Raw genomic sequence first — 27,423 nt, 5'->3', positions numbered from 1 at the left:
GGGGAGCATTTTCTTGTCATGCGTGTAGCGTTCAGGAACGTGAGGATGACAAACCTCTTTGGGATTTTAAGGTATTTTAATATTAAGATTGGCTTGTGTTCTGCTGGCATTGCCCTGAATTGAGATGCGTGTCCTCTGTGAGGAACAACTTCCAGTTTTCCTGGAATCGCTCAAATGACTTTGTCATCCACATTTGTTTAATTGCTGTTGTGTAAGTTGTTGGTCTGCGTGACCTGCTGAATGAAGTTACCCAGACTTGCCTTTTTTAAAGCATGTGATTGAAATGCCACGTAGCTAAATATAATTCTGTTTAAGGTGTTGTCTACTTACGGTGTATGTGGGCTACTTCAGAGAGGGCTAGGAGTAGTTCTTGATTGATGTCCTTTAATATTTTCTTTGAAATATTGAAGAAATGCGCTGAACAAATGCAGGGACTTGCTGTTCATCTGGATACTGTTGACTGTTTCCCCTCGTGTCATCTGAGTAGTTAATTTGTACATGTGAACCACTGCTTTAGTTCTCAGCCCTTTTAAGTCCTTTGTGGAAAAATATAGGAATTGGTGAGTTAGAGATCCTTAAAGTGAGAAATTAAATGTTGATATCAGGCTTTGCTTACTGTTTTAAAGCAAAATGTATTTCAGTTTTGTTCCATCGTTTTTCCAGTGACTAAGTGAACTATCCAGTTTCCCAGTTGTTTGTAAAAGACCTAAGTCAGTGTTCCAGTTCCTTCTTCAGACTACGCTCTTTTGTAGTACCAGAGAACTAGAGGATCTTTGTTCTTTCCAGCTAAAGAACTAGGAAAAAAGATCTGTGAACTCCTACACTTCAACATGTGACTGTAGCCAGCAGGCTGACATCAATGTGGAGCCAAAATGAGGGAGTAGATGCTAATTTCTTGTTCTGACTATCCTTCTCTTGCCAGATATTCGGGATTTGAACCTATTTTCTCATTTTCTACCTTATGGTATTAACCATCCAGGGATGGGGTTGTGGCAAAAGTAGAATTGTAAACACTGTTCGCACCTGATGAAAATGTGTGCGAATATGAGGAAGATGTCCAGAGAAGGTTTCTGAACCCAAACAGTTTATATTATGAGAATGTATTTGGGGTGAAAGTAATTTCCTGAAATTGGAAGTGTGTGGCTCTAATTGCTAGGATACACCAGTGGCTTTTCTAGCCAGTAGTGTTTCTATGAACCGTGCTTTCATGCCTTTTCTCAATGAATTATGGTTACTGAGATCAGTTTTTGTGCAATAAAAGTGACCATAAAATAATAGTTGCACTTGAAAGTCATTGCGGCGTGAGGTTAAGCATTGCTTTTTTGTTCTGAGGAAACTCTTGGAGAAAAGCATCTGCGGTGTGGATGTATGTGGGAGAAGATGAAGGGGCAGCTTGAGGGCCTCAACCTGATCGAGGTCCCTTCCAATCCCTAATATTCTGTGATTCTGTGATCTAAGGGTATTACGTTTGGGGGAGGCAGTTGGACCAGAGGATCTTCAGAAACCCTTTCCAGTCTGAATTTATAAATCTGAATCCTCTGATTTATAACCTAGAAGCTGATCAGTGTGTCCTTTCTCCATCCATCTGTGCGGAGAAGCATCTCTTGGCTACGTGGGGTGTATTCCCAGGACGGCCTCACAACAGCGAAGGCTCTGAAACCATTTACTTAAGGACTCTGAATTTTGCTTCAGCAAACAAATGAAATTAGTTTGTCCATGAATCTTTTTGCATGTCAAACTAAGCAAGGTTTTCTAATGCACAGAGAAATGAGGAACGTTGGTCTGAATCCAGAAAATGTTAATCCTCATGTCTCTCGACCTGGAGAAAGTAATCCTCAGGTTTCCCTCTCTGTGAAATGAATCTAAACGCTACGTCACGGGCTCATGCATTTTATGTGATGCTCTCTGGGTAATGTTTTCCTCCGTAGCAAGTGGTAACCTACCTTCAGCGAGATAAAGCTGCAAGATGAGATTGCAGGAATTAATTTCATGTATTGCTCCAGTTCTCGGTGTGCTTATAGGTGGTATAGGCACATCTGGATATCTGATATCCATATCCAAGTGCTGCTTTTAAAGCTGCTTCCATAGTTGGCTAAAGAATAGGGCAAAACAGACCAAGAAAATCAATGGAAATTTTTTTATTTTATGGAACTGGTGCAGTGCATTTAGGAGACTAGCATGTGCTGGTTACCAGTGCTACAGCAGCTGTAATACTCAACAAAGAGGACCCTGAGTGCCCTCTAAAACTTAAACCCATCTCTTATCAGTGAAGCGATTAAGACCAAACCAATTTCTTATCAGTAATACGATTAAAAACCATTCTCTCTAGTGATAAAAGAATGGGAAACCATCAAACCTACTAGAGGATAGGTGAAAATAGGCAGGATGCTTTAGTGCTTTCCATGGAATTGAATTTCCATTGGATCTTCACCCTTCTCCAGCTGGCGTGCTGGCTGTCACTCTTTTGTAGGTTTGACTAATTTCAAATACTTTGGTTTAGTAAAGGTGAGCATTGGAAAGAAACTCGACGTTAATTAGGCTGCCGTTTTCCCATCCTAAATAAAAATGCAATACTTTGACAAAGTGATGGTGGAGTTTTTACTGCACTCAAAAAATTTATCACTTAATTAATACCCTTCAGAGAAGAAGAAAAAGGTGTTAATTAGACAGAGAACCAGTTTAAGTAGCAGACACTTGGTGCTCAGGTTTCTGAAGCCCAGATGATGGGTGCAGTGGGAAAATGGAGAGGAGGAGGAGGACAGCTTCTTATTGTAGTTTTCTTTGCTATTCTGATGCAAGTTGTATGTGAAACTGTTGCCAATGTAATAAAGGGGAAAATAAGCTACAGTGAGGGCAGAGCAAAGCCAACTGAGAAGCTCTTTGTGGACTGCCCGAGATCATCAGTGCCTTCATATTTTAATGAAATCTTTTCATTAAAGAAAATGATGAACGCTTTCCTGAACCTGCGGCCTGCCTCGTCATTCATCCATCCCCTGGTGGGATTCATCCAGCCACACTTTGAAGCCCTGAGTCCTGGCGACAGGAGCAGGCTGCCTGTGGAAAGAGGTGGTTGTCTCTGTGACAAATGCAGTGTTTCAGGACTATATTCTCCCCTTGTGAATCCTCATAACTGCAGGGTTTTTTTTCTTAATTCCAATACAGAAAATGAAGCGATTTATCTGGTCGCTCTGAACGATGTGCCAGTGGTGGTAAAGCTTTGCTTCTTTTTACCTGTGCAGAGCCTAGGGTACTTGGAAAAGCTGGAAGTAGTTTGTTTATTTATTTATTTTTTAATAATTAAAAAATCAGACTGCATAATCCAGAATACCAATTAGGAAAAATGTGTGAAAACAGTTTAATGAAGAGACCTCACTGAAAGCTTCATCCTTAATGCTTATTTTTGGTGGCAGAACTTTGATACCAAGGGTGATGGCAATTGCTAGAGTAACATATTGATATCTTGATGTCTGGAGCATTTTGGGTAACACTGGTCTATAGAATATAGGAAACATCAGCCTCTTACTGTTTACATGATGGTTTTTGTTGTAAGCGTAGACAATCTCTAAAGCATCCAGTCCCTAAGCAGTCTCTATTTTAGCTGTGTGTTGTGGGTTCATACTGAAAATCAGGTTTGGTTTTGCTCTAGCTTTGCAAACGCTCTTTCTTGAGCTTTGAACTCTTATTTTCTTTCTTCACGTCAGTGGGGTTCACCACAAGATAAAGATAGGATCAGGACAGGATAGGAGCTCAGGATAGGATATCTCATCTTGCTTGATGGAGATGTGCACTGCTCACCCCCTGACTATAAAATTGCTTTGTTACAGCTATATTCCTTGTGGTTGGAACCGTCCTTGGAAATGCAATGTATTTCCTTCATCTGGGTCACCTTTGTGTGTTCTTGTGCCTGTGTCCTGCTTTGAACCTCTCCTGACAGCCCCTTGTGCTCTTGGGCTGGTTTAACCTTTCCTCTCCTCAGCTAGCACTTACCTACATTTTCTTGACGCAAAACCTACCTTTATTTTTTAAACTCCTTTCTTTATACCAGACTTTAACCCGGGAAGATCAATATTCCCCCTGCTTTGCCTCTTCAGTGCCATTGGCATTGATTCTTCTGCAGCCTAGTGCATCTTGTGTTAAATTTCAGTAAAAAAAAAAGGATATTTAAATCAATAGCACAATCATTTCTGCAACTCAAGGATGATTTTTGTCAGGTACTGCTTCCTGTATATTCTTATTATAATAATTGTTGATATCTCTATCCAAGATCCTTTTTACTGGGTTCATTCTAGCAGTTTGGGAAGCTCTTTGGTCATCGCCGTACTGGTTTTAAGCTATTCAGGAGTTGTGTTTTGTGTCGCTTTTTCATTTGGGCTCCAGCCAAGCTGCTCCAGAGGCTTCAGAAGCTGATCAAAATTCCAGTTAAATATTTCCATGCATTCCTAGTAGGTATAAATTTCTAGCTAGATGCTGTATTTAATTTACAGTTACGTGATCACGTCAGCAAGAGGATAAGCCTTGTTCCTTCTCCCACCTGCGTCTCTTTTGGAGGTACGCGGTTGCCGACTCTTCTCTGGCTTCTGTCGAGGAGGGCAATAGCTGCAGTTGGAAAGGGTGCTGTGCTGTGTGAAGCTGGAAGGGCTATTGCTGGTAGGTAAAGCTGCGATTAATTTGTATGCCAAAGCTGGAACATAGCTTGGCTTGGCCTCACTCGCTTTTGGCGAACAGGTAGCGCATAAATATTGGCAGAAGAAAAATTAATCTGAAAAATGTCTTTCATTGATAAAGCCTCATTAATGAAAACAGTTTGCTCAGGAGCGGTAAAGCTAAGCTTTTCTGCTTGTTTAAACTCTCCATCTTCAGGCTTCTTGTCCACTCTCCTCTTCTGAACTCTACTTTTGTTTAATATGGAGCTTTTCCAGCTTTCTGGCTCTGCGAGGCTGCTGTACATGTTTCTCTTACTGCATATGGAGATTTTTGGCTGCCCTTTTGAATAGCTCTTAGCTTCTCCCCCTTCCCCAGTTCAAGTGCACCTGTCTTTCAAAATGCATATTTTTTTTTTTTTTAGATCTGGGTTTAGTGGTTCTTCAGTACAAATTTTAACATACAGATTTTGCAAATGCGAAGGGCCTTGCTGTGTGCTGGATTTCATTCAGCTTTGGCAGAGTTGTATGTAGAGACTAATTTGTTTCTCTAATTTTAGAGCATTAGTCCAGTGCTTTCCTCACCTTTATCCTCACCACTGGTGGATGAGATCAATAAGCAAGCATCACTTCAGAAGTGATTTACTATTATTGCCACTTGTTCTTCATTCTGTCCTTCAGGCAGATAACCATCAATTATTAGCAAAGAAAAAATTGGTTGGAAACATAGTAGTGTTCTTGAATAGCTTCTGGACCATCGTGTGTTCTTTTTGGTGCATTCTGGTACACCATGAAAATCTGTGAAGACCTTGTGAGGGATATTTAACAATAGATTTTCCCTTGTTCTTTTATGCACAATAGCAATTAGCTTTAAAAATATCCAAACCCCAAACAACCCTCCCCCTCAAACACCTTTTTCTTTTAATGAGGAAAACTCACTGTGTAACAGAACAACTCATTTATGACTATAATGAAGTAAATAGTTGTCAATATAATAAATTTACAGTGTCAAAGCTTAATAAGAATATTTTCTTGTAAGCACTTGAAGGTGCTTATTCCTATTGTACTTGACCTTAAGGATTCACTTAAGATTTGGGCTGTTCTGCTGCTTCCCATGGGTCTATATGCTCGTAAGGTATGATCTATGGATTATTGCCTCCTTCCTCCACCCTCCCAGGAGCCCTCACCTTTGCGAGCTGTTGAGTGCTGGCCGCAGTTTTGCTCTGCTATTCTGTACGGGTCTGACACTTGGAAGCTGAAAATCATTCTTGCAACCAGTGCTTCCTACAGTTTACACTTTGGAAATAACACAGCTATTAACTACAAATAAGGGCAGGTTTTCAGTTTTAAACAGATATAATATAATCACTTTTAACAAAACCTTGACCTCCTGGCTTGATCTGTTTGTATTTTGATACGTACTTGTTCTTTTGATGCTCCTGTCTCTAGAATTGTGCAGAACGTGGTAATACCAAAGCAGCGAGTACTGTGCTTGGAGAAGACCAAGTAAGGAAACTGTTGGGCTCCGAAAGCCTCTTATGTAAGCAACGAAATCTGTAGAGTGTCATTTTCTGTTTGGTTTTGAACAGTTATGGAAATCGCTGACAATTGCCAAAAAGCCGGAGCACTTCAGTTTCCAGACTCCTGTTGTGTTACAGGGAGCATTCTCTGTAATATTTAGCTTTTTTTTTTTCTTTTTCTTTTTTAACGTGTCTGCTTGGTACTGGCAGATCTCAGCTCTCTTTGGAGCTTCTGGCTCGATACCTTAATCGGAAATGGCCCTCTGGCAGCTGTACAGTAGCTGGAAGCATCGCCTCAACTTACTGATGCTGTTTGATGTGTCGCCTTTGCTGTTTCTGAACGACTGAAGACACTTGGGTAGGGTTTTTAATAGCGCTGCCAGTCCTTTGTAATGCAAAGTTTTTATTAATTTGCATGTGGAGGCTTTCCTGCCACCTTCATTCAACCTGAATATATATATGTCCTTCCTGGAATACCTTTTTAAAGAGCACTTTCTTCTCTTGGTGGGGCAGGGAGGGCCACCAAATCCGTTACGGAGTTATCTGTGCTGATGACATGGTTACTCAGATCAAGACAGTCTTGCACTGAGATGTATCATAATCTGAGACATTGTTTTTCAGGAGGATTTGAAACTGATGGAAACACAGGGTTTAAACCACGTTTGAGTTAGATGCCAGTCTCGCTGTTTGTGTACCTCTACGGGAATACAGTGTCTTCCTTGTTCAGCATCCCTTGAAATGTGGACAGTCCAGCAGAGCAAGTTCATAACCTGGTGTGAAAACAGTACGATCCTTGTTAACCTCTAGAAACGACAGCAGTGGTCTAGGTGTGGTTTATAACTGCTGGTAATTAGGGCACTTCTACTGCAAGAGCTTTTCCTCTCTCTTCCTGCAGCAATGGATTCTTTGCTGTGGTATTCCTACTGAGTGCAGAGCTGGAGTACAAGGCTGGAGCATCCTTGTCAAATTAGTTTGTAATTGAAACAGTTTCTGAGGTTAATATTTTTTATTTTTGAGTGTTCTTGTAGCTGTTATTTGCAGCTTGCTCTTCAAACAGGACTGTGCCAGTAAGGGACAGCTTCTGCGTGTGCTCTAGAGACTCTTGCTCTTGTTTTCTTGCCCAAATGATTCTTTAGAGCTGCATCCATAGTGCAAACTTCCCCTGTAATGGTCTGTCACTGTACAACTGTTTCACTGTGTCATGAGCGTGGTCAAACAGTGAGGGGGGAAATGCTGTTTAATGAGTGTGCATCAGAAATTTTTCCAGCGCTTTAAGTCTACCTTTCCCTTTTCTAAAATCTGTTGAATTGTCTTGCAATCCTCTTCCTGAAAATAAGCTGTGAATTTGAGGAGAGGGATGAAACAATCTGAGTTTTATCAGCTGTGTGGCACTCTCACTTGGCTTGCAGCTGAGAGGTCCTGGTGCCCAGGGAACACAGCAATATGACAGGTTTTGCTGCATAATCTGTCTGGCCAGCTGTATCCTAATCTTCTAGTTTGTGGGGGGAGAGACTAGCTTTGAGGCAATGCTGTTTTCAATAGATACCTTTGAAAATAGGATTGAAGGACAACTTATTATGGCTGTGCTCTTAACACAGCTCTGAAGCTGGTAAGTATTGAAGGATTTCATGACATAATAAGGATATTTTGGTCTGATCACAGCATCTTGTTTCAGAAGGCAAAAATAGTGTGGTCTGTTGAAGTACCTTTGATGCTGTCCGTTTCCTAATTAACGGAACGATCTTTTGGCCTGTGTGTGTATATACCACTGAAAGTCCCTTTACCTTAGAAGGCTGTGAGGCTCCTGGAGCTGTGGTGATCCAGCTACCTCAGGAAAGTAGGTCACTTGTATCCTGGGGAATTCCCTGCCTCGGAAGTCCAAAATAGATGGAAGAAAAGGTCAAAGCAGAGTTCACAATTGCAAGCTGCGTAGGGCAGAAGGTTAGGGTTTTACCTGTTTTTCCCTGTGTAGATAGGTCATATAAAGCAAGAAAACTCTTCAGAGAAAAGACATATGGCCACGAACACTTAACACTTGCCAATTACAAGGTGCGTGCAACTGAAAAAGGCTTGAAAACCCATCAGTCTGCTCTGCGGCTTGGAGGTACCTCCTCGCTGGTGTGTGTTGCAGCCCGTGGCTTCCCAAGTACAGCTGCCAGGGTTGGATAAGCACTTCATGCCGTGAAGCCGTGCCTCCCCCGAATCCTGTTGAGTGGGAGCACGCTGCTCTCAAACTATTGACCTCCATCAGGTGCTCCGTGTTGTGCTTTTTCTATCAAAGTGGTGTTATTGTACATGCTAATGTCTTATCTAACTCTGTTTTCTGCACCTCATTGCTTTGTTCTTGATAAGATCTTTTGTTTTCTGCTGCTCTGTCACTGCGTTTCTGCTGCCCCTCCCTCTAGCTGGGTTTGTCAAGTCGCCCATGTCAGAAACTAAACTCACGGGGGACGCCTTTGAACTGTACTGTGATGTGGTTGGGAACCCCACTCCAGAGATCCAGTGGTGGTATGCTGAAGTCAACCGGGCTGAGTCTTTCAAACAGCTGTGGGATGGCGCTCGGAAGCGCCGTGTCACCATTAACACTGCCTACGGGGCGAATGGGGTGAGTGTGCTGAGAATAACCCGCCTTACCTTGGAAGACTCTGGGACTTACGAGTGCAGGGCCAGCAACGATCCCAGGAGGAATGACTTGAGGCAAAATCCCTCCATAACGTGGATTCGAGCCCAGGCTACTATAAGCGTCCTTCAGAGTGAGTCCAGCACCCTACAGTAGTGGTACTGTAGTATCTAGAGGCAGTCTAGTGACCCTTACCCTCCCGTCACCCCGATAAAACCCCTTGCTACCTTATCCTGTTGTTTTGAACCCGAGACTGCTCCTCCACCTGTAGTGGAATCTGTCTGCCATCTCTGTCTCTTCTCCTTAGGCTCAAAGGACTTGGGAAAATCTGTGGATCCATTTTATGGCTTCTATGTGAAAACAAGCCCAGTGTTGAATGTTTCTTCCCCTACCCCCTTTAGTTTTGTAGTAGGTTTCCAGCCACCCTAATGCTGGCTTCTCCATGAGTGCCTTTATATTTGATTTCTGTGTTCTTCACAGGTCTAACCATTTTATTTTTGTCTTCTGTTCTCTTGGAATTTCTCTGAATGCCTTCTCACATGGTTTTGGTTGTGTATATGCTTCTGTACGAATCCTTCCCTTCCTTTAACATTTAGATTTTTCCATGAAGTCGTGGTGTTTCTTTTCCTTTCTGAACAGCGGCGTGTTCCTAACGAGCTCTCTGATGCAGCAGCACTGACCTGATGCAGCTATTCTTAATCCAGCCTATGAAAGGAGGAGTGAAATGTCCTCCCCCCAGTATTGGACTAATAACTTAAGCTAAATGACTTTCATCTGAGAATGCAACTTTTGGCAGCAGAAAAGTTTTCAAAAGCAGAAAATATGGTTGACCCAGAATTGCTTTTTGTTCTCTATTGTTACAAGGTTTTTCTGCGTTCAGCTCGCTTTTGAAGCGGTCCCAGATGAGTTTGGACATTTGTATCATCAGAGTCAGTAGAGGAGAACCCTGTTTCATGTTGTGTAAGACGCAAAACTCTTGCGTTTGCTAACAAGACGAAGCATATGTCTAATGAGTTATAGGTAGAGGGAATTAAATCTGCGACGTGAGCCTGCTGCATGGAGGTGCAGGAGATTCCTCGGTGATTTCTCAACGTGGCAAAGAGCAGAGCACAGGTGTTGTCTTGCTATTGTGCTCTGTGCATAAATAAACCTTTTGTGTACTACTGTGAGTTCTGTCTGGGTACAAAAATGTCAAACTCTAATTATATCTCAGTTATGTTTTTGGATACCTTAAAAAAAAAAAAAAAAATTCAAAACTGTCCCTAAAGTGTGATGCTGCAGTCGGCACTGCTGGATCAGAGACCTTCCCTCTGGAAAATGGAAACAGCATTGATACATGTGGAAAAATAGACGGTGAACCCAATGATGGGGATTGACTTGGAAATTTTAGTGGCATTGGGTCGTTCAGCTGAAACCTGCTCAGCTTTCAGTCCTACTGCCTCATCCCTCCTTTGTCCTTTGAGGTCCCAAAGGACTCGGATGGGTAGATTGCGTGCATGACCTCCGACAGCAAGAGCCATGTAATTTTAGGAAATAATACTACCTTAAGACAAAAAAAATGTCTTGTAGGAAGTAATATCTCCTGGAAATCCCCACTGCCTCTGTTAAGACCTTTAGTTTTTCTTGAGTGTGCCAAGTCTGTGGTGGTCCTGTGCTCCTCTCCTTGTGCCTAGTCAGTTCTAGTAACCTACTGAGGGAGAAAATCCTTTTCATATGAAAAGTCACCATTTGGGAATGAACTACTGTGAAGATGTCTCCATATGGAAAGTGGGTTTTTCCCCTCTCAGGCCACTGATACTAACACTAACCTGCTCAGGGGATTAAAGTTTAACCTTTTGTCTTCCTCCCCACTTAACATCATCGTGTTGCATCTGGTGCTACTAATTCTGGAGTGTGTATCGTGACTTCATAGCCAAGTGCCTTGTGCCTGGGATAATTCTTCTGCTTTTGTGTTTTATTCATAGGGGGGGAAATGTTGAAGAGAATAATGCTTTTACTCTGTAATATTGTGTATGTTAAGAGATCTGACCAGCTACTCCTTGGGAAACGGGCCGCTTGGACATCAAACTGCTGCATGGAGATAGGGGGTGAAGCAGGTTTCCAAGCTGTCCCTGGAAGGTGGATAAAGAACTTCAGTTATGGATATATCTTTTTTTCTTTTAATTCAAAAACCTGATCCTACATAAAATGGACAGTTTAAGTGATGTGTAAATAGAGACTCTTCAGCATCTTGCTCTTTTAAGTAGACATCCTTCTTTGGATGTCGTTGTCCCAGTAGTATTCCATTTGCAGTTTGTCTTCTAGAATTAAATCACGCTAGGACTGCCTGATTGCCTTTTTTCTCCCTAAATAAACAAATTAAAGTGACGTAAATGCAGGTAAAAGATGTAAATGAGACTGCAGTTGCCTTTAATTTTTTACTGTGCTCACTAGGTGCGTTACAGACCTGTCCTGCCAGCGTTCTTCCTTCGAAAAGGAAAACACTGCATTTATTTCTCAGGCTATAAACTTGAGGATGCTGCTTTCATCATCAAAGAAAAACGTTTAAGACAAAAGCCAGTATGATCAGTGAATTCTAAGCAAAAGTTTCTTTCTCTAAATAAATGTTCTGACACTGAATTACTCTTTCAAACACGTTGCTAAAAATATTTCCAGAGCTCTGTTAGTATTTTTCTGTGAATGCACACAAGCTTTTTGTGGGGAATGGAAAAACTTATAGGGCAGTCCAGTAATGGTATGGCTTTAATAAAACAATTTTCTGCCCCACAGGACCCAAACAGATCCTTGCATGGATAAAATCCGCAGCGTGGGAACAACGAGGCAGTTGAAAATGTGTGATAATAGCAAAGTATCTATGAGAAGTGTCAAAAAATTAACTCCATTACTGCAGTACCTGCTGATTTTTCTGCAGTTAAATGATGGTCCTGGTTTTAAACAGCTTGAAAAGAAGCTGTGTAGCCATCCTGCTGAAGAAAGGAGGAAGGGATACACAGGAGTTGAATGGCTATTAGTAGGTAGATGGTTTTTTTTTCCTCCCTGCCTCTCTGGGCAATAATCTGAGCACTGCACTATTGGATAGATGAATGTTTTGTGATGAAAAATGCAACGTTTCTGACAGTACTGGTATTTTCCACTTCCCCTACTTCTATTTCATAATTTATTTTCCAAGTGCTTTGCAGATGAATATCCAAAAGCCTGCATGGATATGACTTGATTTGTATTCCAAATATGTCAGTCACCACAAGGCATAACAAAATTTACACGATTAAATATCCTTTGCTGACTTGCAAAAATCATGAAGACGCTCATGACTGACCGACAGCCTCACCCTCCTGCACTGTGCTGCCCACCAGAACGCAGAGGAGGTGTTCAGAGAGGTTGGTGCTGCAGGAGCATCGTGGGTGAGATGAGCAGCTGCTGACAGCTGCCTCTTTGGAATTCATTTCACGTTTAAATAAGGAAATATATCAAAGACAGAGGACACAGCAGCATTTACATGGCAGAGACTGCGGCAGGAGTGGCCTTTAGTTCAACTGAAACTAGAGCCAATACTAAATCTAGATATTTTTGGAAGACTAATAGCAAGAATTTTTAAATTTCCTTTAAGCTCTGTCATCCTGTGTTCAGGATTTTTTACAGAATACTTGAAAGCAGCTGTGAGCCATCGATAGAAAGGTCTTTTTTCAAAGTTTGGGAAGAAACTTGTCTCTGACTATTCTAAAAATTCATCAGCCTCACTTGTTAGAGAGTAACAGCCACCTGCACAGTCTTAAGAAAACGTGGTTATCACATGTAAGGGCAGTGCCCTCGTACTAATCTTATCGCTTCTGAAAGGCTTTCCCTTAAAAAATGTGAATTTGATGTTACCAGGTAAGATTGTAACGTGAAAGGGCCTGGGTTCAGTGGCTAATGCAACCAGCAAAGTGTGTCACTCTTGTGGGCTGTTTATGCAATGAGGCTCACTTTTTTTTTTTCCCCTTCAGAAATGTTTATGTTTAAGGTTACTTTAGAAACAGAATAGTTCCCAACTCTAATTTTAACATGGTCTGTGTCCTTACTTTTTATTGTTAAGGGTTTCAGCCGTTCTCCATCAGACTTGTGCCTTATTCACACTGAATGTTTGCTCTGATTTCAGACATCAGAAGAGTTGGGCTGTTTGAAATACCTTGTGTGCACAGGGTATTTTCTTTAGGTAGACATTAGTCTCGTTGCAGGGGGAAGCCCAGAAGTATTATTCAGAAGACTGATTAACTTTGAGGGCTATTCTGTAGAGAAAATGGGTTTGTTTTAAACCTCAAAGTAAATGAACCAAGCCATAGCCAGAAGGAAGTTGCTTCCAAAGGATTAGTTGATCTCTCATGCATAGTCACAGGACACACATTTTCCCATGTTATGGTCAGTAGTGTGTAAAAAATGATTAATGGTGTCACATAGAAAGCTGTAGTGATGTTAAATATTAAAATAAACAGCCTAAAATAAATACTTCTCTTTTTTTTCTATATAGGAGTGCTGATCCCTAAGGTGTTGCCTTCACCAGTGGTCAGCTGTTTTATTGTGGCTTTCTTGATGTCTCCCAAATTAGTGCAGTGACATTCCTTGTGTAGTCTTCTTCCCTTCCCGATTCCCCTTTGAATTTTAGCCTTAGTGCGGCACAACTGCCAGTGAAGATTTGTTGCTATTTAACGTGTCCTTTGTTTCAGAGCCCAGGATCAATGCCAGCGAGGATGTAGTCATTCATCTGTATGGTCCAGCTGTCACATTGCAGTGTAACCTCACCACAAGTCCCAGCCCCCTTTCTGCCAGTTACTGGATGAAGAATGGAGAAGAGATCCCTGCCACTAGAAAAACTTCAAACACTACAGAATATAAGTAAGTCTCTTCAGAATAATATTCGTGTTACACTGGAGAATGACAAGCCTGGTAGACCTGCGGCTTTGGAATAGGTGAAGAGATGTTGGGACTTAAAGGTCCCTGGTTCAGCTTCACAGTGGTCAGACAAACTGAGTTGATCTGCATTAGAGGCTCTACAAAAAGCACGTCTTTGACTAGCGTTAGAAGACTGATCCTGGAAAAATTGTTGTGTGCAACTGTCCCAACTAGCTCATGTGCACATAATGTCAACAAAAACATACTGTAAACTTCTCTCTTCAGTCTAAACTCATTTAGTTTTCTCTAGAGTATACATGATGTGTGTGGGCATAGGCACAGACCCAGTCTAGTTTTCTTTTCCTCGGAATATATTGTGCAGTCTCTGGCTTGCTTATGTCTACATGAAGGCGGATCTGCAGCTGTGCATTCTTACTGTGCAGGGAAATGCAGCACATAAATCACTGCTGAAATCAGCTGGTTTAGTCATTTTTCTGGCCTTGGGAGATGAAAGACAGCATGCTCTGAGTTGTTACTGATGAGTTCTCAGACCACTACTATGAAATGATACCAAATCTTGATTAAACCAGTACAGCTGAATCACTTGTGCTTCTTATTTGTCAGTACATCCACATTTTCAGCACTAATCTGTTCAATGTGCACATGCTCTGGCTTTCTCTACCTTCCATCTAAGGGTGTGAAGGAGAAGGGAAGGCGTAGAGCCAGCCACCTCTTTTGTTTCACCATCGAGCAGAAATCCTTTGAGGGTTTCTGTGTTGCTGAAATGGGCTTTCTTGCTGTGGAGTTGGTTAGAGCCTGTGAAGCTTGCTCAGTGATGCCATCAGAGAGCTCTTTTGTAGGTGTGATTTTCTTGCTTTTTATTTTTTTCCTTCCATTTTCTTCACTTGATGCCAGCATGGATAGCAAATACAACTTGCTGCTCAGTCTTAAGCTAAGATGAAGAGCACTTAAGGCATGTTTTAACCACTGGTGGTAACTTACTCTTTGGAGACATTAGACCACTTCTGACCTTCCTACTCAGCTGTTAGGCCAGAGAGAGGTGCTTATGCCTGGTATATTATACTGCATCTGGTTTATTGTGCCTTGTCTCTGCATTAAAGCAAGGAAACATGCCTACACACTCAAATGGCTTTTTTTCTGTCGCTAGCAGAGTACTGTGGGCTCTTTACCACACTGATGTTGCTTGCTGGCACAGATTAAGAAATACTCAAGGTTTTCATTGCCTTAGCAAAGCAACCTTTTATCCACAGGATTATGGAAGTTGTGTTTGATTCTGATAAAGATGTGTTTGAATTTTTCCTTTTGTTTTCCACTTTAGCTGACTTTGCATCATCTGTTCAATTTTGCAGTTAAAGAAATAGTCCCATTTAGTTCCATAATTACATCCTGTTATTTTCTCTGTAGAACATTTAACACCCAGTCTGAGTTTTAAAGGCTTTGCTTTCTTATCTAGCAATTAACTTGATGAGCAGTCTTGTCCAAAAGCACCAGCTTGAGTGGTACAAAAGGCACGTTGCTGGTCACTGAAAATCACACATTATTATTCAGGAGACTAAGTATTGAGGCTGACTTCTCTAGAACCTGTTCCAAGCTAGGCTGGATTTCTCCTTCCAAATTCCTCTGTAAAGGAAGAATTAAACTTGGCTTCAGTTTTAACTTCGTGGAGAAGGAAGGAGTAAGGCGGGCAGACTGTAAGACAGTCACTTTGTTCCCAGCGAAGGCAGGGTTGGTAGAGCATGCTGCCATCACAGGGACAGCCTGAGAAATCAGTAGCTTTGCATTTGCAAAGTAGATCTTGAATTCTTGATCGTTTCTAAACTGCTTTGCTGCGTGTTGTGGTTTCAGGCTTTCTGTGGCGTTTTGTTGTTGCATATGATCACGCTGCATTTGATCTGTTCGTTAACTTTTTGTTTGATTTGGTTACTTTTTAAATCTAGAAAAACCAAATTCTGTCAGTGAGGTTTCATGCAAACAGTGTCAACGTAGTTGTGGTTAAAAGAGGATATTTAACGCCAGCATTTATTTACATGATTGGTTAATCTTTTGTATTCTATTTATTTTCCTTAAAGTTTCAGGTTCTTGGTTTTTCGGTCGTTAAGGTGTGTTGGCTTGCTGTAAAATGTGGTTAGTATTCGAAGTTCAGTGTTGTTTACCACCAGAAAACGTCAGAATTTATAGGTTAAACTACTTACCTTACCTGCTTCCTTATAACATTAGAAATCAAACACATCTTTCCTAATTCTTCATTCAAACTTGATGTAGCTGCTCTTGCTGGAAGGCAGTTACAGTCAGAAAGCTCAGAGTTAAGCGTAGCTTTTCAGTTCACCATTTTAATTAAAAATGGGCAAGGATTATTTGTAGTCTGTTCTTTTATGAGCAGGAAGTGCTTGGAAGTGGTTCTGGCAGTCCTTTGCTTTGATTCTAGTAACTTGCCCCTAGTCTACGCTCATAGTTTAGAGGAGAAAAGTGGTGACTTCTTTCTGAATTCCTTATCAGTTAATTCGGAGTTGGATAGCAGGTTACTGAGCTGAATTGAAGAAAATGGGATTTTTTGCATCTGCTGGGAAGTCTCCATCTCCAAAAAGCTAGGCTCTTCCTAAAACCACAGGACTGAAAGAAGTTGTTGGCTGAACAAAGCTGTTTCAGGTACTTGTCTGTCTATAAAACTTTGCAGCTGTATCAGTTTACATTTGCTTCAATGAATTATGGTAATAATTCTCTAGTAGAGGCTGTCGTAGTTTCACACTTTAAAAAGAAGCTTATGTAGAACTGAAAGAATACAGTATTTTACTTTTTTCACTTATTAAGCATTTATAATGGATTAAAAAAACAGTGGTCAAAGTATGATTACTTGGTATTAAGGTCCTAAATGCAATTACAGAAAGCCAGGTATTCTCTGCCTTCTGTTTGATGATACTAAGTGATTGTTCTTTCTGTCAGTGAGCTAATCTTTAACTCTGTAAAGAATGGGTATGTTATTGCTTACCTGAAAGATGTATTAACTTTATAACTAACTTTAGACTTTCACCGGTGACTCTGGGAAGTAAGTGCTGTAAACGCAGTGAAGACATGAGTCAAAGTATTGTGTTAAACTTGAGTGGCTTTTTCCATGTGTCTAAGCATTTTCCACGTGTAATTAAATTATTGTATTACAGTGCACTTCTGCAGGGTTTCTGTTCATCTGCATGCTATTTACTTAATGTGTTTTTTAAAAAAATAATAGAAAAAGAAAGGCAAGAAGCCTTTCAGTAAAAGGACAGGGAGAAGTCTGCCTTATTCTGTGCTGTGTGGAGCTGTAAATTCTGTGTCACATCGTCCTATGCTTCTCTAGTCTAAGCTGTCTTTTGAAGGTAAATACCTGAAGAATATACGTGTAGAGCTTTTAAGTCATTTGTATCCAAAAGCTCTTCAAAGGACAGCAAAAGCTGGTGGACTTGAAGTTAGCACCATCTCGAGTGTAAATTCATCTTGATTTTTTTTTTTTTGCATTTGTTGCAGCTCTGATTTTCCTCTGTATGGCTTGCATCTGTTTTTCCCTCGAGTTATTGCATTCGGTGTTGCTAATTCTAAGTGGCAGCACATTCCTGTGTGGTGTCTTCCTTCATGAGTTGACCAGCTTTTGCTGTTTTTCTGCATCCAGTCTGAATCAGAGCAGACTGTTAATGGACCAGTCTGTCGTCTGTTATGAAAAAAAGAAAACAGCTTATGAGATGACAGCGTCAGCCTTGTTGTATTTGTAGTCTGTTGCTTTCCAGTGGGCCATGCGGTGATTTTTTCAGTGTAGATAGTACCTATAAATCACGTTATCTCTCAGTGGGAGATGATATCTGGCTGGTGGCTTGAGGATGACTTGCATCAAACTAACTGTAGTGCATAATTAATTAACAGGTGTTGGGCTGTTTCTTTGCTTTTAAACTAAATGCAGCTTCTCCAGGTCAATTGGTACTAACTTTCCAGACTAGAGCTTACCCTTTTTCTAGGCGAACAACATCCTTTATTTCAAGTAGGTACATCTGTACAACATACCTTCAATTATCAAGCTGTGAAATTCAGTTAAAAGATTAAAATGGGGGGGAGGGGATGAAATTCCTAGCCTGCTCGTTTTTGGTTGCTAACGCAGTACTTAACCTGGCTCATATGTTCTCTCCCTGTCTGCAGGATTTTGAAGCCCAGAGCAGAAGAGTCAGGGGAATACTTGTGCGTGTTTGTGTTTTCAAACTCTCCTATAGCCAACGCCACTATAGAAGTGAGAGGTACTCTTTTGTTTTGTTTTGTTTCCTCTCCCTGAAAGTGAAGTGCTTTCACTGCCTTTGCCATCTCACTCGTGTCTGTACAAGAGAGCTCACTCAAGAGGCCTTTCCTCGTGAAATCAAGCCTGTGTGAAGCCCTTGGTTATAATTTCAGGGGAAGTCTTGCACGCAGTCCTAGGGGAAAGATCTCGCAGATAATGGGAATGTGACCATTGCACTTGTGGTCGATGCAGAGAGTACTAAAACACCTCCTAGCATGTGCTTCTGCCTTCCTTTGGTAAATCTGGCTATCCTGAGAGAGCATGCCTGGCCAGCAGGATAAAGATTGCTGTAGAATATGTCTGTGCTCATGCAAAGACAGCTGTGGTTTCCTCCCTGTTTCATGGTAAATAAGGCCAGCTGAATGTATTCAACGTACTTTGAATTCGTGTGGTCTGAATAGGAAAAAAGTAAGAACCAGCATTTCACGTGTGGCCCATTGGAACTGGTTTTTATCTGCAGAGACTCCTTCAGTTGCTGGGAAAGCCTGGGTGCTGGTTAGGGCAGATGCCCTGTACACCAGATCGGGGTTTTCTACTTTCATGCCCCTTTTGTTTCCTGTCTTGTGCATGTTAGTAGCCATCTTATATCTTTAGGACCCTAAAATCATGGGCAGAAGCTGCAAAACGTCGAAGGTTTGCACCGAGTTTTACTGTAGGTGTTGGAACAGAGGAACAGTGTTTCTGTTAGACGTACAACGTAGAGGTAACATGGAGATGATGATGTTTTATATGGTTTTAAACTGCTGCCACAATACAGTTACTTGTTCATTAAATAACTGTGGAAATTACTGGCCCACTGCTCTGCGGTTTGCCCCTTACGTGCTGCAGTGAGGTGTAATTGATGTGTTGTCTGTCTTTGACTAACAAAGCCACTGTGAGTTCACACAAAAAACATGTTAAAAAAATCTTGCAACCAGCCTATGTGTGCCTGGGACTGCACTGATGCTTTTTTTTATGAAGGTGCACTGTAAACTTGTTTGAAATCTAAGTTACCATTTACTTACCATCTTCCTTACACCCCCAGCTTAAATGTAGAGCTTCCTCTGCTGCTGGTTGAAAATAGCAACCGGGAAGGAGGATGCTTCACACTGTTTCTCAGCAGCCCTGCAGCAGTGACGCAGCCTGTCCTGATCTATATTGTGATCATGGCTCTTTAAATTAGGTACCACAGAGCTGTAATGGAAACTGAAAGCTCACCTCTTTCCTGGGGATTTCTTGTGCCTCGCTGCATGGTCAGGTCTCTGAATCCAAAGCGAGGAAGTGGGAGTGATTCAGCAGCGTGTGTGAAATGACAAATGCACAGTATTGTTCTTAATGCCAGCTTTCCTCTCCAGAGAACAGCATCTTTTGGACCATACAAACAGTTTCCTGGGGAAGAGAAATATTGCCATATAAATAAGCATTCTGACTGATATTGTACCAAGAAAAGCTTGCTGATTTCCTGTGTTCATTTTAAGGTTTTTTTTTTTAATGATCTTGCATAAAACAACCTATCAAAATATACCCAGTGTTTAAGCAAACCTGACACAAAAGCTATCTCTGCAAGGAAAAAGGAAATATAAAATATGTGCTTGTGCAGATGCACTACAAGTTCCTGTCGGCCTTAGCTAAGAGGTGTACGGCGTGTGAACACACGGGGAACAGACTGTTACTGATTAAAAACCTGACTGCACCTCTAAAATATTGCCTCATGTTTGCAGCAAGTTGGATCCAAACTTATGCTGTACTTCTGAGTGAGCTTGTCTTCTGGGTGTTCAAGGTACATAGGTGTAGCGTTTTTTTTTTCTTTTGGGGGGATTTTATTGCATTCTGCTCTTATACTCTAATTGCTAAATCTTCTAATATTATCGTAATTAAGATCTTAAGTACTTTCCACCTTCTCTAAGCTGCTTTGGGTGACAAACCACTTCCAGAGACAGGAAATTTAACTTTGGTAATAGATTAAGTCCTTTTTCAGCTTTGTATAATCTCTCAAAAGACTTTTTAGAAACGTTTGGATTAGGAGTTCTCCGCTGTCTGGTGGCAGGCGGGGATACCGAGAGAACTTGGCAGAGAGGTTTAGAGGGACGTAGGATTTAACATAGCAGAAAGAAAAGCCAGTATATCTGATGGAAGTGAAGGCATGAAGGGCAGGGGGAGAGTGATGACTAGTCCTACTGACAACTTTTCACAGGTAATTTATAGATAAATACAAACAAGTAGTCATCAGTTAAAAGTTAATGACTCCAGGACCACTTTTGGGAGGTGTTACACCTGCAGCTTGCTCAGCAGTTGCAATTCCAGGACTCGGTAACCCTGTTCTCCAGCTCCAACTTCGAGCATCGCAGGAGTGGCTGATGGGCCTTGAATTCCTCATAGGAATAAATGATGTATCGGTGATGCATGAATCTTGTTTGCCCATGCAGATGCTGTAATTTAATGCTTACCTGCATGTGTGGCATCTCACAGTGGACAAGCAATTTACACAAATTTAATTTCTAATTGTATTGCAGTTTTCAACTGCTGATGCACATAGAAAAGCTGGTTCTGAATATGAAAGTGCTTGTGGACCAAAATAGTGACTTTCTGACAACTTGTGAACAACTTGAATGAATGCCTCGCAGCAGATGTAATCTGGGATATACCAGTGCCATTTGCCTTTTATATAATATTGCCTCTTTTCTTCCTGAATCTCTACATGTGCTGTGTGAGAAGATAAAAATGCAGAAACCTGAGCACTGCTGTCAGAACTGCTGGGTGTGCTTGCACATTTAAAGCAGATTTTCTTGGTAAAGAAGTTCCTAGGGCAGCACTGTCGGGTTTTAATGTCAGTCTTTAGGAATCCCCAGGAATGGCCTAAGTCTGGCTTCCCTCATACAGTCAGCTTTTGGGTGAAATGTCTGGTGAAGGCTGAGTATTCTTGCTCAAAGTATCTCAGAGCTGGTAGGGGCATTGTGTGAGTGCAGCTCTAAGCCTGAAACAACAGGCTGAGTAAATACTGGTGTTAGGAAGATTCTGCCTCGAAATAAGGATCCTCTCCCACCCTTTGCTTTTGCACTGAAGTCAGCTGGCTGAGAGTGTTGCAGGTAAGCAGGCCGGGGTGAATGATGTGGTTATTTTCAGTAGGAACAGTGATGATGATCCTGCCAGGCACTAGCCAAGATGCAGTGTGATATGTACTCCCCATCTAGGAGTAGATTTCTAATTGCTCTGTGGAAATACCTGCAGTGCTTTTGCTGTGTTATTGTGATGCTAGAGCTCTGAAAATGTGAAGATTAAAAGAAAAGAAAAAAAAAAAACACAAAACCCCTGAAGAATTCTGCCTCTGCAGTCTTTCTGCTCTTATCAAGCTCTTGGGAGGAGGAGGAGGAAACAAGTTCATCCTTCTGCCTTCTGACACTCCAAAGCATTGTCCGGTGCAGAGCAGCAGCAGTGAGAACCAGATGGGGAAGAACATGCTTCCAGTTCCCTCTGGCTGCCCAGAAGTAGCGCAAGCATCAAGAAAGATCCTACTGTACGAAGCGTGACTGATGGAGGGCATCTGTTCTCTCTGCCCTGCCTTCCCGTCAAAGGCTCCCTTCCCTCGTGCACCCGGACGGGTAGAGCGTTTTAATGCCTCTTCGTATAAGGCCTGTCTGCCCTTATCTCATCAAGGGGATTCTTCTGACTTCCCTCCTCATCCCTCACTCATTTTGCACCTTCCTCATCTGTTGTCCCTGGTTGCTATTGATTTTCCAATAGCAAGTGCTCAGACCAGTCCCATTTGCTGCTTCACAGAATCCCAGAATCAACCAGGTTGGAAGAGCCCTCTGGGATCATCGAGTCCAACCGTTGCCCTGACACCACCCTGTCAACTAGACCATGGCACTAAGTGCCATGTCCAGTCCTTTCTTAAACACCTCCAGAGATGGTGACTCCACCACCTCCCTGGGCAGCCCCTTCCAATGGCTAATGACCCTTTCTGAGAAAAAATTCTTCCTGATGTCCAACCTGAACCTCCCCTGGCAAAGCTGGAGGCTGTGTCCTCTTGTCCTATCGCTGGTTGCCCGTGAGAAGAGGCCGACTCCCACTCCACTACAACCTCCCTTCAGGTAGTTGTAGACTGCAATAAGGTCACCTCTGAGCCTCCTCTTCTCCAGGCTAAACAGTTTTATGTCTCTTTCTTCAGAGAGACATAAAACTTACCTCTTCTCAAAAATGCTTATTAGACCCCCTAACTTCAGCTGAGCCAGAGGCTCTTGTTTCACGTGCAATACCTGCACTCTGAATGTTGCTCTTCCACTCTGGCTGCAGCCCAAGCAGCATGCTCGGTTATTTCAGCAGCCTTGGAAGATCTTGGTATTCTGGCTGTCTTAAACCTCTGCAGCAGTTTCACAACGCTTAATTAATTAATTAAGAAATGGGGCGTTCTCTTAGCACAACCGCATCTTCGGGTGATCCTAAGCATTACACAGAAAAGGTGTCTTACCTTTACAGCCTGGGCGGAGAGCTAAGACATGGATTAGAATTATAATGCAGAAAAATAAATCTTCCAGAGCCCTTTTATTAGGTCACCCATGAGACATAATAGTTTTTACATGCGAGAATATTTTTAGGTGCTTTTGCCCTTGCTTTAATTTTGTCTGTTAATGGGAAAACTTGGACGGGTTTTAACTGGGACATGGTACGGAGGTGTTATGCATGTTAGTTCTCCTTTCCTTTTTAGTAGTGTTAGTAAAATATCTTGGAAACACCTGGAAATGAAGGGCTGAATACCTCCTATATGTCAAGAAATGACATTGCATGCCCTGTAACAAGAAAAAAAACCCTCTTTTCAGGGCTATATTAAAAGCACACAATCCAGAAAGTTGCTGCCCAGGATATTTTGTGCCTGTTGGGTATTTGAAGCACGGACGTCCAAGGTTTACTCTGGCACAAACACCCTTTTTGTTGTGCTTCAGTTTAAAACTATGAAAAAAATGATGCTTATCAGAAGTTTACCCTTTGATTTTTTTTGGTAGCAATTAATTTAAACAAGCCCTGGCTCTTTTTGCTCTTCCATATGCTGTTTCAAACAAACACTCAGCATTTAGTTTCCTTGCTTCACAATGTAAAAATTAAAACCTGGCTTTCTTTTATCAAGGGCATTATCTTGGTTTCGTTGCTGTAAGAGCTGACGTAGCATGTTGTGCCCACGTCTCCACAGCCAACTGTATCTGGACAGAGATGTGGATTCTGCTGCTGAAAAGCTGAAGGGAAATCTAAATTCTTTCTGAACAAAACCTGCTGCCTTCTGTGCTTTATCTGCTGCTGGCACGGGAGCAGAATGGTGTGAGAAAAATCTTGACTTGAAAAGCTTCACAGGGAAATGTCGCTCTGTTGCTAAATCTGTGATTGAGGTCAATATTTTAATTGTAGTTTGTACAGGAGGAGACAATTAGCCAAGCAGTTTTGTAGGGTAAGTTCTGGATTAACATCTTGGCCACAGCTTGGAACTGGCTAGCATCAGAAATATTAATATTCCTTGTCGTGCTCCCCTCAGCCTGCGTACAAAAATAGCCCCTGCCCTAGTAGAGCTGGAAATGGCTGCGGCATAACCGTGCCCAGCAAGGAAGGAGCAGAATGTATTCTGGTCCCTTGTGCTCTCACTGGGATAACCCGGCAAAGATGTCCTCTTCTTGAAGAAATATAATTATCTCTTGGCTGTAGGAGGACACCAGGTCACCCTGCAGCAGAAGTTGCTGTGCCCTAGAAAGCTTTCCTTCTTTCTTTCTCTATCAGCAACCTTACAGACAAAGTGGGCCAGCCCCAGCGTGCTGCCTCACCGTACCCTTCTCCCCTGCAAGGTTCTGCTCTGACTGGCTGTCTGCTGGTAAATGGGGGTGAAACACGAAGTGCTGACAGATGGTGACCGTGTGGGGCTTCAGCATGAAGCTGGTGAATCCTATTGCTGCTTTTCCTAATGGGAGTAGTTTGCAATTGCTTTTGACAGCCCTTCAGTGCCAGTTTTGGGACCGTCACCTTGCCACCTGAAGGCTGCCCCTTGTGCTCTGCTGCTGCTGGCCTTTCCTTTTCCTTAGGTTGGATGGGATCTCTGCGTATCATCCTCGAGTACGCAGAAACCACAGGGAGGTCATCGGGCTCACCTAGCTCCTGCCTCAAAGAGCACTTTCCCAGCCTAGCAAGGAGGGGAATGATGCCTTTCAGTAGCTCACGAGATGAAATTCCCTGCTTGTTAAACCACCATCTTTTGGAATAAATGTTAGAGTCCTCTCTGAGGCTGCAGATATTGATTTGAAAGGATGTTGCAGGTGCGTAGCGATGCTTCATATCCTGAAGATGGACTGCAGTGTCCTCAACCCTAAAGCTGATTTGCTTTCAAGACCTTCAGCTTGAAAACTTAATTTCCTCCAAGTATTATTGCCCCGTGTAGGCACAGGTAGTATGTGATCTCTTAGCGAGTACAGAGTGTTCTTTCCTTTCCTGCTTGCTTCAGTTTCTGTACCTGACAGCTTCTTTTTGCACTACACCAGAGAATTGTTATGATCTGGTGTCTTCATTCAGTTCATGTTTCATGTCTCTCGGAGTATTTTCATGTTTGATGTGTAAAGATACATTTTAGGCATCAGTATTTTAAAATATAAATAAAACCCCTAGCTCCTTCTCCTTATATATCGTGGTTATGGTTAGCATCATCTTGCAACCAGTCAGCATTTGTATGTATTGAATATTGTTAGCAAAGCCATTACGTGCCTGTGTGGATACTTACAGACTTCAATCAAGTATTTCCTTCACCACCTTCCTTATGGGATGATACAATCATAGTATTTTCCGTAGGTAGTATTTTCCTTTCCTTCAGCTCCCTGCTGAAAAGACGTTTACTTAAAAAAAAAAAAAAAATCAGAAAAAAAAGAGAACGTGCTTAACATATTAAAATATTTTAAAATGGCTTAACTTCCTTAAGGGTTCTACCAGAAGTGCTGGAGTTAGTTTTAATTTCTGGTGGGCAATCTCTCTGCTGAGGAACCGGCCTCTGCATCCTCTGCAGCAGCGTCCAGCGTGGAGGGATCTGTTCAGCTCATCAGTGCACACTGACAGCTCTGGCTGTAGCTGAGTTGGAGCAAATCGTCCGGTAGAACAACGTTATCAATCAGCTGCATTACTGTCCAAAAAGAATCTTACAGGAGCAAGGCTTTCTGCCTTTGAAAAGCCCTTGCCTTTGCCATATGATAATTCCCTTCGTACTTAAACGTGCCGAACACTTTTCCGCAGAGTTATGATGTAATTCTGGGGAAGAGCAGCTTCAGCTGACGTTTGGTTGCACAAGATGTTTTGCTTGGGTTTGTTTGCAGCGACTGATGACAGCTGTGAAGTTGGCTGAATTCTCTTAGCTGGCGGCTGCAGATAAGCTGTCACAAAGCTCTGCCTCCTCTCCGTACCTGTATGTCGAGGTTGCTGGCGGTGAAGGGAACTCTCCTTCACTAGACCCTTGTAATAAATTCCAGTGCCTGGGAGTCTTTTCCTGGAGCACTTTGACTCGAACAGATCCATGTGTGACATAATTAACAGGCTAGAAAGCAACTGGGCTTTAAAGGTGGTCACTACGGCACCAAAGCCACCTTCTTCAGTGAAGGTTCAGCCCAGGCAGTCCAGTGATCCATCGCAATCTCTCGTGAGGTATCAGGCTGCAACGGGCTGCTGTGACCAACGTGGCAAACAGCAGTGATGTTATTTATAGATAAATTAATTCAGAAGACTGATATTCAGGGCTGTGTTCTGCTTGCAGTTGCCCAGCTTCACGTGCAACCCCCCTTAGAGTAAGTATTTGTGTATAGGCTGAACGAAGCGACCTTTGCTGGAGGGATTTGGCCTTCAGCTGCATTACAGATGCCCAGCGGTACCCAGGAGTAGTGTCGCTGTAGGGTATAACAAGCATGAAGTTTAACAAGTCACAGCACGTCTGCGGACAAAATCTAAAAGTCTTGCTGCGAGGAAGAACACCTTGATTGAGCTTTCAGAAATTCATGTTGAGACGGTATCGATTCAGAGTCCTGACACGATGGGCAAGTTGGAACCAGAATCTCTTGACAGCTCTGTTTCAAAGCTGAAGGCACTGCAGAGCTGCAGGGACCTCCGGAGCGGTGGGGAGGGTGACGTGGATGTTTCTCAGCTTCTCAGTTTTGGTAGATAACTCCAGTTTAATGTTGAGATTTCTCCCTTGTCCCTCGATTTGTCTGGCAAACCAAGCCTGAAGGACATTCTTGCACATCTTCAGTTGAGATGCTGCTTGGAGAGACTTGGGAATCAGAGTTTTCCTTCTGTAAGGTGGGCTCAGCATGGGAAAGGCAAGAGCTTCCAGGGGACTTGTCACTTATTTTCTGTTCAAATTCTCAGAGCTTGAAATAACTCTCGCTTTAACGAGCAGCCTGTAAACGCAGAGGTTTTGTTTTGTTTTGTAGCTACTCCTGACATCACTGGCCACAAGCGAAGTGAAAATAAAAACGAGGGGCAGGAGGCACTCATGTACTGCAAGTCTGTGGGCTTCCCCCATCCCGAGTGGGTGTGGCGCAAGAAGGTCAATGGAGTATTTGAGGTAAGAAAACTGGGGTGTCAGGCATGTAGTAACCTGCGAAAAACCCCAGTAAGGAAGGAAACGAGCACCTTTGGTTTAGGGATATATTATTTAGGGCGACTTCTAACTTCTCAAAATGCAGTTCCTCAAAAGCCTGATCCATCAGTGAGTGAAGCTGAAACATTTCAGCAGCAGTGAGTATAAAATGGTTATTTATATTGTTGCTGTGTGAACAGTTGCTCATTATATTGCTGCTGGACGTAAGTTATGAACTGCCCAGAAAAGGTATTTGCAATAAATTGCAAAGTGTGAGTTATGAAATGTGATTTAGAAATGCGTTTGGTTATAAACTTCTCAAACTGTTTTCCAGTTTTACTGGTTGAGCTCACAAGACCTAAGAGGAGGATGTGGCAGTGATACTTACTAGTGTTTAAGCGATCATATTTTTTCCATGTGGCAGCTGATGCAGTGAGCAAAAAAACTCGACCAGCAATTGGAATAGCAGAAGAGAAGCCGGAGGTTGCTAAATCCTCAGCCCACCCGTTTTTCCGTTGCTGTATGATCTGCCAGAGAGGTAGTAATTTGATTGATAGATGAAGAAAAAATGTTAAGCAAATAATATGGGTTGATTGTTCACTGTTAAGTGCGAGCTTAAATTTTGAAGGGACAGTGATGTATCAGTGAGTGACCGAGTGCTGTGAGGCGTCAGAGCCCTGCATGGTGTTCTGCAGATTTTCCTTCGCACTGTCTTTCTGGTAAACTTATTGCATAAATTCATCCAAGTTTAGCATTCAGGAAGAATTTTTTTTTTTAGTTTTTAAATGTAAGCAACTCTGGAAGTCTTTTTTTGTTTTTTTTGTTTTTTTTTTTCAAATGTAGAAAGAATATGGTGCCTCGAATTCCAGCTTCTCTAAATATTCCAGCAGTCAGTGGCT

At 42.2% G+C, this 27,423-nt stretch overlaps 1 protein-coding gene across 1 annotated transcript in view; it reads left to right on the top strand.

Annotated features, from left to right (window-relative positions):
* Positions 1-27,423, top strand: part of NPTN (neuroplastin) — a 54,347-nt gene that overhangs the window by 14,451 nt on the left and 12,473 nt on the right. The window contains exons 2-4 of the mRNA XM_068410617.1: positions 13,481-13,649; positions 17,826-17,920; positions 26,376-26,509. Coding sequence (XP_068266718.1) covers positions 13,481-13,649; positions 17,826-17,920; positions 26,376-26,509 — 398 coding nt within the window. The remainder of the gene's footprint in view (positions 1-13,480; positions 13,650-17,825; positions 17,921-26,375; positions 26,510-27,423) is intronic.

This window comes from Nyctibius grandis, chromosome 11 (assembly GCF_013368605.1).
Source record: "Nyctibius grandis isolate bNycGra1 chromosome 11, bNycGra1.pri, whole genome shotgun sequence".
NCBI classification, from domain to species: Eukaryota; Metazoa; Chordata; class Aves; order Nyctibiiformes; family Nyctibiidae; genus Nyctibius; species Nyctibius grandis.
Note: the sequence above shows the minus strand (reverse complement) of the source record. Positions and strands in the feature narration are given on the sequence as shown.